The sequence below is a fragment of the Brassica oleracea genome, chromosome C9 (assembly GCF_000695525.1).
Source record: "Brassica oleracea var. oleracea cultivar TO1000 chromosome C9, BOL, whole genome shotgun sequence".
Lineage (NCBI taxonomy): Eukaryota > Viridiplantae > Streptophyta > Magnoliopsida > Brassicales > Brassicaceae > Brassica > Brassica oleracea.
Window position 1 is genome coordinate 13444585 of NC_027756.1, and position 14724 is coordinate 13459308.

General features: G+C 33.5%; 1 protein-coding gene across 2 annotated transcripts; it reads left to right on the forward strand.

Moving 5' to 3' along the window:
- Positions 1 to 3734: 3734 nt before the first annotated feature.
- LOC106319537 (uncharacterized GPI-anchored protein At1g61900) lies at positions 3735 to 6692 on the forward strand. 2 transcript variants are annotated; one of them, XM_013757900.1, is made up of 8 exons: positions 3735 to 4129; positions 4351 to 4470; positions 4547 to 5128; positions 5204 to 5449; positions 5564 to 5575; positions 5673 to 5807; positions 5912 to 5956; positions 6354 to 6692. In XM_013757900.1, the coding sequence occupies exons 1-8, from the start codon at positions 4060 to 4062 to the stop codon at positions 6425 to 6427; spliced, it is 1284 nt and encodes a 427-aa protein (XP_013613354.1). In that variant the 5' UTR covers positions 3735 to 4059; the 3' UTR covers positions 6428 to 6692. The 2 variants fall into 2 exon arrangements, with proteins under 2 accessions (XP_013613354.1, XP_013613353.1); XM_013757899.1 differs by having other exon boundaries at positions 3736 to 4129; positions 5673 to 5816; positions 6354 to 6688.
- Positions 6693 to 14724: the final 8032 nt, after the last annotated feature.

Consider the following 14724-nt stretch of genomic DNA (forward strand, 5'->3'; position numbering starts at 1 on the left):
GAGATTTTGAAACCCCAAACACTAGTTCCTCGGAATTTCCTCGGAATATTCCGAGGAATTTCCGAGGAACACTTGATATCCTCGATCGATCGATGGGATAATCTCATCGATCGATCACATTGTTACGCTTTGGTCCATCTTGGTGATCGATCGATGCGTTTTTGGACATAAATCCATCGATCGATCCGTTTATAAAAAAACATTCGAGATTTTGAAACCCCAAACACTAGTTCCTCGGAATTTCGTCGGAATATTCCGAGGAAATTCCGAGGAACTAGTGTTTGGGGTTTCAAAATCTCGAATGTTTTTTTATAAACGGATCGATCGATGGATTTATGTCCAAAAACGCATCGATCGATCACTAAGATGGACCAAAGCGTAACAATGTGATCGATCGATGGGTATATGTCCAAAAACGCATCGATCGATCACTAGTTCGTCGGAATTTCCTCGGAATTTTGTAAAATCCCTATACTATTTCCTCGGAATTCATCGGTCTTTTCCGAGGAACACATTTTTCCTCGGAATTTCCTCGGAATATTCCGACGGATTGATATTTCCTCGGAATTCCGTCGGTATATTCCGAGGAAATTCCGAGGAAACCCAAAATTTGGGTTTCCTCGGGAAATTCCGAGGATTTCATTTTCCGTCGGAATGTCCGTCAGAATACCGATGTTTTCTTGTAGTGGTAAGGCCAGCCAAGATTGGATCTGTAGATTCCATCGATCAATAGCCAACCATAAAACAAACAAACAAACTTTGTGATTACAAGATAAATAATTTTCTAGTAGAGTACTCCACTAAGTTAATAAAAAGACATCTTTGAGAATAAAAATAGAAGCCATCCAACAGAATTGGAACCCACATGACATGAAACTGATCGGTATTCTCAACAATTTGATTCTTCCGTATCATATTGACCACATTTAGATCGTGAGATTAAATAAAGTTTAAACCTGGCATGAGAGTTTTAGACTAACGATCCATCAAAACCACAAGCCATAGTATTATGAAAAATTGTTTAGATATTATAGTTGGAGAAGTAGATTCTCTGAGAGAAAAATACTAAGTTTATGTTTGATTTGTGCGAGTTAGTTCATGGTTGAGAGCGATAGTTTGTGATGGGATCAAATTCAGGTTTCCCGTACTCACTAAGAAAATCGCTTTCTACTTGGATTCTAAGCTTCTTTCTACTAAAAACCAAGAGAGACAGCTGACTAAATCCAAGTCCAACTAAAGTTAACCGAACTGAATACAAAAACTAATAAAAGCTGAACAAACTAATTAACTTAGAAACTTACTCAACTTTTAGAAACATCTTCACAAAATCTAGCTTTTGTATATACATAGTATTAGTTTTGTTGAAACAGCTCATGAGATGGGAATGTGAAAAAAATATGGCTGTTAAAAATTAAAATTTATTAAACGAGAGAAAGGATGACAAGATCTTAGCTCAGGCACAACCATACATAGACTACATGTCTATGTATGCCGGAAAGAATCAGAATCTTTACACACAAAAAAAGAATCAGAATCTCACCTGCCATAATAAAATCCAATCATTCTAAAAGACAAATGAAATAGTACACTAAATTATTTATTTTCCTTGGAATAGTGATACATTATTATTCTTATTATTATTGTTTTATGTTTGTTTTCTGAAAATTTATATATTAACTCCAACCATTAGTGTTAGAAGACAAGACCAAGAGAATCTCGAATATATTTGTATGCTTTCAAACTGATTTAGGGCTCCCACTGTTTTGCTGTCACAAGATGCTCTGCATACAAATTCTCCTAACAAAAAGAAGAAGAAAATATGAAAAAAGGTCTTCTAACCAAATTTAGATTAATGAACTCCTTTAGATTGTCATTATTGATAGAAATCATTTTACACATAAAAATAAACAATAAATAAAAATATAAAAAAGTATGAGACTCTCTTATTTGAAAATTTTCACTATTCTTAAGAGATTCATTTAGCATTTGTTAAATTTTAATGGTTAATCTTATTTTATTATTTAAATTAGCTTGAGAAATTCAATAGATTTCTTAGCGATGCTAAGCCAATGCTCTTATATCCATGAAAAACTAAGGGTGGACACTAATTAAATATCTGCATTTTTTGAGGTATTCGTGATCCTATCCATTTTGTCTAAATTATCAATTATCCGATTCGATTCGATTTGTAGGTATCCATATATTCGGTGTCCGGATATCCGATTCTATCCTTATAAATAAAACAAAATAAAAATAAATAAAATAATCAAAATAATAATATTTTATTACAAAAAAAAGATATAGTTTAAAATTTTCAATAATTAAAATTATAAATTTAATAAATAAAATATTGTAAAACTTACATAAATTATAATAATTATATAATTTATATTGGATAGTTCTCTTAAAAGATCCTAAAATAGATATTTCACCAAAATAGTCCACAAGGAAAAAAATGACCAAAATAGATTTTCATTAAAGAGGTAAAAGACCTTTTTACTTTTACTTTATAAATATATAAATATACATAATTATTTAAATATATAATTAAAATAAAAAATAAAAAAATAAAAAATAATTTATTATTATTATTATTTTTGAATAATCGTTTTTGAATTCCAACTTTTTTCTTATTTTTGGTTTTTTCGGATTTTTTTTCTTCACAATTTTATTTTGAAATCCGAATTTTTTTGAACCAATTTAAAAATATTTTATTTTAAATTTATTGTATTTTTTATTTAAAAAAAAATCCTAAACCCCACCCCAACCCCGACATCAAAACTAAACCGTAAGTCTAAATTAGTTAACCATATGGTTATAAGTGTCTATTTACCTATTTAATGAAATATTTTGGTCATTTTGACCCTTATAAAACTATTTTTTGAAAAAACCTTTTTAGGACCCTAGGAAATTTTTCATATATATATATATATATAATTTTTAAACTATATGTATATAACGAAATGAATATATGTTCCTAAAAATATTACTATATTTGATTTGTGTCGTTTCTGATATTGCATAATGCATATTTGTATTTGTTTTGCTACTGAGAGTTACGTGTATCCAATTTTTTTGGCTCAAATTGAAAGGAATCGGATATTTTATCAAACTTTTAAGAACAACAACAAAAAACCATGGTCAAAGATGTCAAAAAAAAACCATGGTCAAAGATTAAAGACCTCTTAACATTATATAAAACTCATTTTATGGGCCATATAAGCCCATTAAATGTCCATCATTGCGTTCTAGATCCCGCAGGCACACTTTACCATCAAGCCTCGCTCTAGCTTCCGGAAGCAGCAAGCACGGTTCCGATCACGTGCCCATACCCTACGCCTTAAGCACAGTCACGTGTCATTGGTGTTCCATTTCTTCAGCACGACGAAACTCTCTGAAAGTGAAACAAATAAATAAATAAATATGGCCTAAGATAGCAACCGTAGTTTACCGATTGTTATAAATGCGTTCTCACAGAGAAATCAGTCTGTACCGGTAATAGCCAACAGGTTTGATAAATTACTCCAACGGTTCGGCCTTGGTTGTTTAATTTCTCGGTACGAATGAACATTAAAATCGAGTAGTAGAGTAGAGTAGGAGTACGTATGATCAAATCCGGTTAATCAATTAAATCATCAAACCAATTTTCCCAATCCGATTAAAGTTTCGGTTTAACTCCGGTTGTGTAAAAAGATTAGACTTGGAGAGGGAGAGAGAGGAAAAGGTGGGAACTTTAATGGCGAGGGTAATAAATGCTCTCAAGCGCTCCCTTCTCTTATTACACAACAGTCTGTGTTCATTGCCTTGTGGGGTCTCTCTCTCTCTCTCTCTCTCTGTTTTCTGTGAAGACGAAGACAGCTGTTTCTGAGTTTTACTTCTTCTTTATTCGTGTCTATCTTCTTCTCTACCAAGACTTTTACTTCAAACCGGCACAGAAACGACCTTTCTCTCTTTCTTCTGATTCCTCAGACAGTAGTGGTGAAAAGACAGAGCTTTGAAAGAAACCAAAGACAGTCCACAATCTCTCTCTCTCTCTCTCTGTTAAAGGAAGGAAGAGAAATGACGAGAAGAGCGGAGTTCAAGCTAGGTTTCTTCGTGGTTCTTCAATTCATGTGTCTGCTATCGCTATGTGAGTCTTGATTCTCTTCTTGAATTAGGGTTTATAAGCAAAAGGGTTTTATGAGTTTCCTTAATTGATTGGTACTTTTTTGATTGAAAGTTCGATTCTTTTGGCTTGATTTAGAACAATCTGCTTGTTTATTGTGATGGGTCATGAGTGTTTATGTTACTTAGGGTTTATAGATGCTGTAATGCTTCAACTTGTTGTGTGATAGTTTGGTTTTGCTATAGGTTCATCTGAGGAGTTCTTGCCTCAGATATCACCAGACACGTCGCCTCAACCATTCCTTCCCTTCATTGCTCCTTCTCCTATGGCTCCTTACATCAACACCACCATCCCCAAGCTATCTGGTCTCTTCTTGTCTTAACATTTCTTCATTCTGATTGCCTAATAATCTCTACTCACTCCTTTTTTGGTGTCTTCCAGGGCTTTGCTCGCTTAATTTCACTGCTTCCGAGAGTTTGATTCAGACAACATCACACAACTGCTGGACTGTCTTTGCTCCATTATTAGCCAATGTCATGTGTTGTCCTCAGCTAGACGCTGCTCTCACCATCATCCTCGGCAAATCAAGCAAACAAACTGGTCAGCTTGCCTTAAACAGAACACAGTCTAAGCACTGTCTCTCGGATTTAGAGCAGATCTTGGTAGGCAAAGGCGCTTCTAGCAAGCTTGGGAGTATATGTTCCCTTCACTCGTCGAATCTCACTGCTTCCTCCTGCCCTGTGACCGACGTGGATCAGTTCGACAGCGCGGTGGACACGTCTAAGCTTCTCTTGGCTTGTGAGAAAGTTGATCCTGTCAAGGAGTGTTGCGAACAGGCTTGCCAAAACGCCATACTCGACGCAGCTACTAATATTACTCTCAATGCATCTGAGCCTTTGATGGATAACTCGGTTCGGATCAGTGATTGTAAGAACATAGTGCACCGTTGGCTCGCTACTAAACTTGACCCTTCTCAGGCTAAGGAAACTCTCAGAGGATTAGCAAACTGCAAACTCAACAGAGGTAAAAACCAAATCAGGGTCTAGGATTTTAAATTATGATTTGTTAACATGTTTTTTTGTGTGTAATTGGTTTCAGTTTGTCCTCTTGTGTTTCCACACATGAGACACATCAGTGGTAACTGCAGCAACGAGTTGAGTAACCAAACAAGTTGTTGCCGTGCAATGGAGAGTTATGTGTCTCATCTGCAAAAGCAATCACTTATAACTAATTTGCAAGCTTTGGATTGCGCAACCTCTCTTGGGACAAAGCTTCAGAAGCTAAACATCACTAAGAATGTCTTCACCGCTTGTCATATAAGTCTCAAAGACTTCTCTCTTCAAGGTTCTCTACTTTATACTTCCCAACTTCTATTTTTTCTTAAATTATAAATATTTAACCCGTTTTGTTTTTTTTTTTTTGTTGCTTGGTGATGCATTGTGGTTTGGATTTAAACAGTTGGAAACCAAGGTGTGAATTAAACTTTCCATTTATATTCATCATGTCAGGAACCTAAAACCATTTTTTATTAACTTGTAAGACTTTGTTCTTTGTTTTTGGTTTAAAGAATCTGGTTGTCTACTACCAAGCTTACCATCTGATGCGATATTCGATCAAGACACGGGAATTAGCTTCACTTGTGATCTGAATGACAACATTCCAGCCCCATGGCCTTCTTCATCTCAGTCCTCAGCCTCTACCTGTAAAAAGAGTGCGTTGTTATTATCGTATCTAGCTTCTTGATTTTAGACATGTACATCTCTTTTGTGCTTTAACTTATATCCACTTTTGTCTTTTCTTTTGCAGCTGTTAGAATCCCTGCTCTTCCTGCTGCTGCCTCCTCGCAACCCAGTAAGTTTTTCCTGTCTAACGTTACACTAGTAATAGGCCTAGCTCTCACCAAAAGATAGCTCAAGAGTAAAGATTGGTATATTTTTGTCATAATATCTTCCTCTAAAATAGAAATTTCTACATTTTTCTTTATATTTAAGGGAAGAAATAGCATTCCTCTATTTTTTTACTCTATTATAGGGATGTGCTATTTTAGAAGAATACATTAGGGTAAATTCCACCTATATTATAAAATTATTCTATTCTAGAGGAATAAATAGTAAAATACATTGGAGATGGTCTTTATATATTGTCCACAAAGTCTCAATGTGGGACTTTAATATACTCGAAACTAAAAACTTTATTGGTTTGTTAGTCAAATCTGAAATGTGTTTTAATTTTCTTTTTGATCTCTCAGGTCTCTACAATGAGGGAGTGAAACGTTTGGTGATCTTTGTATTGTTTATGGTTCTTTTGATGCTTCTGTCATGATACCAGAACTAAACCGGGTTCACTCTTATCTCTTAGCGGTTTACTAGTAATAGCTGTGGTTTTTGTGATCAAACCGGTACAGTCAGCTGTCGGAAGTAGTATGTTGACATAACCGGTTCAAGTGCTTGAGTTGTTTGAGGTATAAGTTTCGGAAAGTCTTTTATCTTTATTGATTCATGATTCTTGGAAACCTTTTTAATGTAAAGAAAAAGGTCTTGTAGGATTTATTTTCTGTGAGCTTATATATATATAATATGTTTATTTTCTCTACTTTACAATTTTTATTTACTTATAGACATTTGATTTCGGAAATTAAAAGTGCTACTTGGTAATTTGTATGCAGAATTTAAAATTTATTCTTTTTATTTCATATGGATCCGATTCTAAAAATTTGTCAAAATCATGCGTGCATATAAGCTTTGGGATGGTGGAAAGAAGTGATGGCTCTATGAATTTTGATCAGATTTTGCTTATTTGACCTCCCATGTGATGTTTAAACAGCCATTTTTGCATGTCACAGATTCTGTGACCAAATGTTATTCGTTTCATATCATAGGTTTTTAGTTGCTAATCTTTTTTAGGATTTAAAATCATAACTTGTGACAAGTCGCGTAAATCAAAACAAACAATAACCTGCAGACTTATGATCTAATCGTGCAATCAATCTTGTGATAGCAAAACAAATAGCAATTTGTGATATATGACGTTCGACTGATCGCAAGTTGCAGTTGCAGATTGTTGCGACATGAAAACAAATAGAACCAACATATTCATGCTATTTTCGCATGTGATGATAGTTGGACCTTTTGTGATAATTCTTTTTATAGTACTCTTTTATATATAAACCAAGAAACATCTGATTTTTTGTTATCATTACCAAGAAGGAATGGTCAAGAGTTCCAGTTTCTGTTTTAGATTGAAACTGAAGAAATTAAAATTCTGACAGCTATAGACTTCGGTTGGAAATTTATGTCTTGAACATTACATACTTTTGACATAATCCATCCAGTCCAAGACATAACGGTGTTCGTTGGATCTTAGTATGGCTGAAGCATATGTTGGTGGACATAACTCCGACGAGTGTAATGATACCAATATCTTTGATTAAAAAAATGTGAACTGGAATTGTTTAAAGAAATTGAGACTCTACGAACCACGTTAATGGGAACATTTTTCTGTTAATGGCAACATTATTGGACCCATTCTTGGCACTATTAGGATTTAGTATACGTAGGGGTGTAAAAATGAGTTAGCTCGCTCAACTCAGCTCAGTTCACTAGCTCAGTTCATAGTGAGTTCGGCTCTTTCATGAGCTAACTCAGATCAGCTCATTTATTATATGAGCTTCAATATGTAAACTCGGACTCAGAACATCTAGATCATGAATTAAATGAGCTAACTCGTGATCTAAATAAAAATAATAATTATAAAATAAAATAGTGATAGAATGACTTCTATAATATTGTTCAAAATTTTAATATTAAAAAATCCAAAACATAAATATTAAATACTAAATAAAAACCGACACATGACGAAAATAAAAATAAAACAACACCTAATATAAATTAAATTAAAGCAAAACCAATTATCCAAATCCCTATTCTTCGTGAGAGTCTTGAGCCAATTCATCTTCAATGTCTTATATGTATTTTTTACATTTTAATTTTAGAAGATAAATATGATAAATATAGAAATTATCTCTTTTTTACATAAAAAATAGAAATTATCCAAATATAATATATATATATATATATATTGTAAGTATAAAATAAACAAGCTCATGAGTCAGCTCATGTTCATTAAAGATCGTTCATATAACTCGTGATCTAATTTAAGCTCGATCATTAAACTCATTTATTAAATGAGCTTAAAATATAAGGATCGTGCTTATGAAAAAACGAGTTGAACTGAGCCAGATCATGAGCTATAGCTCATTTTGACACCCCTGAGTATGTGAATTGCAATGGTCAAGATAATAGAGATTATTGGCTCAATGTACTAGAATGGCCAAGAAATTAAGTAAATACCCGAAATCATGAAAAACCCTCTCCCACTGTAGCTTTTTATGTACCCCATAACCTTTTTATCCTTAGATTTAGATATGTAAGTTAACGTGTTACCGAAATTGATTTGGTGGTGATCTTTTAAAGTACAAACCTAGGTGGCTATCAAGATGTAGGGCTCCAGCTCCCTTCTTCCCCCTCCATTCGTTTTCTTTGATATCTGTGTAAGGTACAATATAAAATCTACAAAAAATTGGGGGAAATCTAATTGTAGCAGAGCATGGCGGGATCTAAAGCTTACCCCCAAATATTTAGGGTTTACGATTTTGTATTAATAGGGTCTTGAAAAAACATAAATGTAAACTCGAGTTGGTAGAGATAACGAAGACTGTTAGATAAAGTTTTTTGTAGTTAGGAATCTCATTTTACAATAGTTGTTAACGAAGTGGTTGCCCGCTATCTTTTTCAGAGGCAAGATAACTATATTGTTATCGAAAATTCAACTGGAAACTTAGCCCCTAAGCCAATACCATTCTGTGGTAACTATACTATTAACCATCTAACTTTGGGACGTGTGAATGATTTACGTGGTGGTTAAACGATGGAACAGCTTTTTGGAAAGATATGTTTGCACAATGTTAGATGTCAGCAAGCCAACATGATGGAGGTGTGAACAGATGATGAGGACACATTGCTGACAAAACTTTATCCTCGACGAGGAGGGCACATGTGGCTGCTGTCGAAACAAGTGAAGGACCCGAGTCATCAACAAACTCTTTAGCTGCTCCATTGAATGCAGTACAACCGTTGCTTGGGACCGGTGTTATTAGGCTTGGAGAGGGACGAGCTACTACAGTTGCCATGCTAAGCATGGCATTGACCATAGGTACGTGTTAAGTTTTATCTTACAGGTTACCTTGTTTAGTGGATGTTAATATGTAACATACCTACTAACTGTTGTTGGTTGCATGATAAACACAATCCATAAAACTTCCATTCAGAAATTCAGAAATTGAACAAGCATTGATTTGAAAAATCCTTACTCGCAAACAATAAGTATGAAAGTCAATTAGAGGAATATTTATCTACATAAAGCCGAAAAAAAATTTAACAATCTTCAGAGGTTCATACATGTTAACTTATTTTGTGATATATGGTTAGTACAATATGAGAAGGGTTACAAAAAAAGTTAGCAAAAAGGTTAGTACACTGCATCCTCGATCTTGAGATTTACTGTCCCTTCCACAAGGCTTGCAATGCGGCCAGGGTCGCTTACGTCACCAACCTTAGCATCGGATGAGTCAGCTTGGCTCTCCTGTCTTTCTTTACTTTGGCCTTCTGTTCTTTTTGTTTTCTCTCAGCTCTCATATGCGCCAGGTCCGCCGCGGTGAGCATTATCGTCTTGAATACATGACATTTCTGGAGTAATCTGATAAGATTGTCCACGGCCTCGTCATTCACCGCATCCTCCCACACCAAATCATTTCAAGAGTGTGTAGCATCCACTACCATGGATGTCACCTTTTCCTGCATAATAGTAGCAACTGATCATTATAGTAACAAACCATATGCGTTTTGGTTAATTTATACTAATAACATCTAGTATTAATCTTAGGCTAGCATCTAAAACTTGGTGTGCCAGTAATTGCAAATGTGAGGATTTATTAATATTAACAATTATTAATTACTGTAGCTGTTAATTTGCAGGTTAGCACGTTATGGTCAAGAGCAACGTCCATCAAACAAAATTGCTTGTCTTTGGAATTAGATACATATAAACACTACTAATTAAGATAGATGCTAGGTTGCGAGGAGTACATTCAAATGAAGTGTATCATGTATCATACTTGCGTTACAAAAATGCCGAACATTATCTGATTACCGTAGCTGGTAAGCTGCAAGTTAGCCAGTTAAGGGCAAAGAGTAATGTACATCCAATTCACATTGTGAGTCTTTCAAATGCCATAAATATTAGCAAGTACTAATTAAGATACCTGCTATGTTAATTATGAGAAAACTTATTTTAGGGGAGAAAGCTTATTTCTAAAAACATTACTAACCTTGCATTACTAACCAGATCTCATACCTTTTCTTCACTTTGAGCATCCGTATAACGACGAACAGACCAAAAGTGCCAGAAAATGAAGGGTTCTTGGCTTGGGATATAATCTTCCCAAACATTGTGTTTCACATGAAATCTACTTCTTCCGGATCTTGATTGTTGATTATGGATTCAATCTTCTTCAGTTTTGTGGTAAGTAGTAACCCTTTTCCGACCGATTCTTCACTGGCTGCAAACATCGTTCTGGAAAAAATAGATGATCTATAACGCAGATTGCTAAGATTTTGAGGCCTGCGCAACGAAGCAAATTATATTTTTCTTTGGTTTATGAAGAAAGGCGATTGAGAAGGTGTGACTTTCACAAAAAATGAACTATTGAACACTGTAAACGACGACATCTCGTTTGTCCTCTAAGTCTCACTTATTTAATACTAGTGTTGTTCAGAAAATAGTGTGTAATAGTAGAGTCTACATAGTGGTGTAGTACAGTGCATTGCATGGCATGTAATAGGGGTTCTTAGCTTCAAAAATCTGACACGAAATCTGCAAGTACAAGATAGTGTAGCTGTAAACGTATAGGGGTGTTCTCGTATTAAATAAAATTGAATAGTACTCCGGGTATTCTCCTAATTTTGACAATTCCTGTGTATACACAGACTAAATTCTCAAGATAATAACATCACTATTTAGAAAATATGTCATTTTCTATTATTTCGTTTTGGGCCCTAAAATCTCAGCCTGAACTTAGTGGGCTTGATGAACTAGGATAACATGTTTTCAATTTGTTGATGTGATTTTCCAGAGCAACACTATGTGACCAAAACTTTCTGGAAAAATTAACGATGTGACATCTCAATGGGTAGCCTATCTTAATATATCACGAGATACAAAAATGTACCATGTGTTAATGTGTTGTAAAATAACGTATGATTCTATAGTGTCGAGAAATTTTAAATAAAAACGAAAAATTTTCCCCGCAGAAAGAAGATATACGATAAATATGTAAGAGAGAATATTTACTATGAAGAGGGAGAAGAGAGATGAGATGTAATGATTCTTTGATTATAAACTCTTGTTCTTGTTTATGGTGTACAAAAGAGTGAGATGAGTGATGGTATTTATAGTGCCTCGTTAAAAACTTAGTCATGGAAAACCCAATGGGAAAAACCGTAGTAAAAGTAAAAAAGAGTACAACTACGTAAGCTCCCCCTCGAATGAGTAGTCATAGAACCTTTAGAACAATGATAGATTTCCATCTCTCGAATTGTAACATTCTCTTTGGTTGTCTATCTTTTGTATGTTCTTTGTTGCCTCGTTAAAACCTTGTCATGGAAAAACCCAATGGGATAAAAAAAAACCATGATAAGGAAAAAGAGTATAACCACACTTACTATCATATTTCTTTCCCTGGAAACAATATCTTCAGGATATGCATTCCAATCAACTCTCTTCAGAGAATTAAGCTTAAGAGAATAAACTCTATTCATTTCTATTATGATATCTAGGGCCTTTAGACTTCTTGTCCATAATTCTCTTTTGACTTAGACAATAGTTTATTGGTCTATTTGGATTTCAAACCAAATTTCTTACATATAATCGTATAGAAATTCGTCTCGTACATACGAATTATTCATTTGTAACTATAGAAGTTACTATTATGATTTTCTTTCTTTTCATATGAAATTACATCTTTCAGTAATGAAAAAGATTAATAATTTTCTTAAATAACACTCTTACGTATGGTATTTCAGGACCAAACATATACGAGCGTCTTAAATAAAATACTTTAAGGATCTTTATGATAACATCTCAGTTTTAGATCTCCAGTTTATAATACATAAAAACAATATAGTATTGTCAAGAGTTTTCTTTCAAAATATAATTTTTCTATAACTCTTCAGGAGTTTTGATTATATTCAAATCATGATTCTATTGATTTATAATCTCTTGATAAATACAAATGGATACATTTGTTAACCTTGTAATATTTCATATATCCCATAAAATAGTTTGTTTCAATTCGATCGAATATGCAGAGTTCCCGGGAACATGATTTTGATATCATCAATCCTTCATGGATTATACTTTCAGGGATTAACATTTTTCAAGTGGATTGTTTTATTCAAGTTCTTCCTTTATTACCAGACTATAAGGAATTTAAAACTAGTTGCATCTACCACATGAAATTATGTCTCTTCACAATTAATTTCATATTGATCCTTCTTTGTGTGCAACGGTTCATTTACATCTCACTTGTTTTACACCTTTTAGTGTATGGACTACTGGTCCAAATACTTCTCTATTTCACAAGAAGTTTATATCTTTGTCTATTGCATCTTTCTGATTTGGCCAATCATTTCTTTGTGTACACTTTTCAATATACTTTTTTTCATGATCCTATTTCTCATTTATTATATCAACTGCTACTTTGCATGCATAATATCATCGATGTCGATTTTCTTATCGGTTCCATTTTGTTTCATACATGACATAACTTATTGAGATCTCTTCATTTGTCTCAGGTACCTGAATTTCCTTCAGTCATGTTTAATTTCTCTTCTGGAGATCATACAAAATTATATTGCCTCGTTTTAACCATTATCAATATATGATCCTTTTCATTTACGAGGATTTTTATCTTTGGAACCAATCTGTCTACCACGCTGTAGGCGTGATTAGCAGTTTGATATTGTTCTTGTAGAACATTTATTCTTATTGGAGCATTTACAGCTGGTATATGTGACTTGATCAATATATTTATATGGGTCGTGTCTGGCAACTGCTTTAGTAAGTTTTGAAACTGAATTATCTTTTGGACTTCTATTTCACATTGTGTTTAGCCCGAGGATATTCAACTTATTTTCTTTTCCAGCTGTTTATTTTTTCCCCTTATGTTGGAAGTACTAACTTACTTTTAGAATTCATGTAGAGCCTTACTTATATTCTTTGAGGATGGCTCTGGATTCTTAAGTGTCAATAGAGATTTATATCCAACATATATTTCCAACCTCATTTGAAAACACATCTTCATTTGAAGCTCTGTGGCGGAGCAACATCCAACATTCTTAGATGGAAAATGATTGGTTTCTGATCCTATACCAATGATGGGGAGAACTAGTGAATATTTATTTGCTTGATGCGAACCAGTGTTTCTCAAAATGTTTAGCACTTATCTCAGTGAATGTGCTATAGTCGTTAAAGACTTTAAGAAGTGAATTCACCAATATTATAAAAATGCATAGTGGGTGATCAGTCCACTAACATCTTCGTTATTTATGCCAATATCTTCTTTTGGCTGGTGAAAACCATATTACCCTTTTATCTTATGGGTAAGCAACATATGTCAAAAGATTCTGAAGAATCTTCTCGTTCTTATATGACTATAAAAATGGTCTACCTGATTCATGCCAAATGTAAACTTCTAGTTTACTATACATTTATCTTCATTATACTAATCTTTGTGTAGTACAATATATAAGAGGCTGTAGATATTTTCTCTAAAATACTTATACTGCTTTGAGAATTATTTCTGATTGAAATGTATATATCATTTCTTTTGCTTATTGTCTCAACATAAGTGTCTCAAAATCTTACGGATTTACTTTGAGAAAAATTCATTAATCTTAGTTTTAGTGTAAATATAATCTTCTGGATGTTTGACTTATCATAAAAAGTGAGATTCTTTAACTCTTCCCCTCGAGATGATAATACTACAGGTTTATCAATCTCGAATGTATCTCTTTTTTTTTTAATCAACAATATATCTTACATGGGTTATGTATTTTTCGTAGATCCTTTTAACTTTTGATACTTATAAAAATACAATACCTTAAGAACTTTAAATAGCATTCTTAAGAACTTTAAATTGCATTTTTATGTGCAGTAATACTATGTACACTTCTGAAGCATCATATATATCCTCTTATTAAGCATTCTATAAGTTTTTACTACATTGTATTGTACACATAATAAATTTTCTTTCATCTTCAGATGAATTCATAATTTCTTTTCTTTATTACCATGTTTATTTTCTCAACTTTAAGTGAGAGTATGAGTTCTATAAAGAAACTCTTTGGATCTTGACCTCATTTATGCTCACGTCTAAAACCACTTTTATGTTCACTTTTGGTATAAATGTCCTATTCTCTTCAGGAGAATGAATCATAATCAACTAGACGTGATTTATCAATATATATTTTTCAATATATATGCATCATAAAAAAAATTCTTTC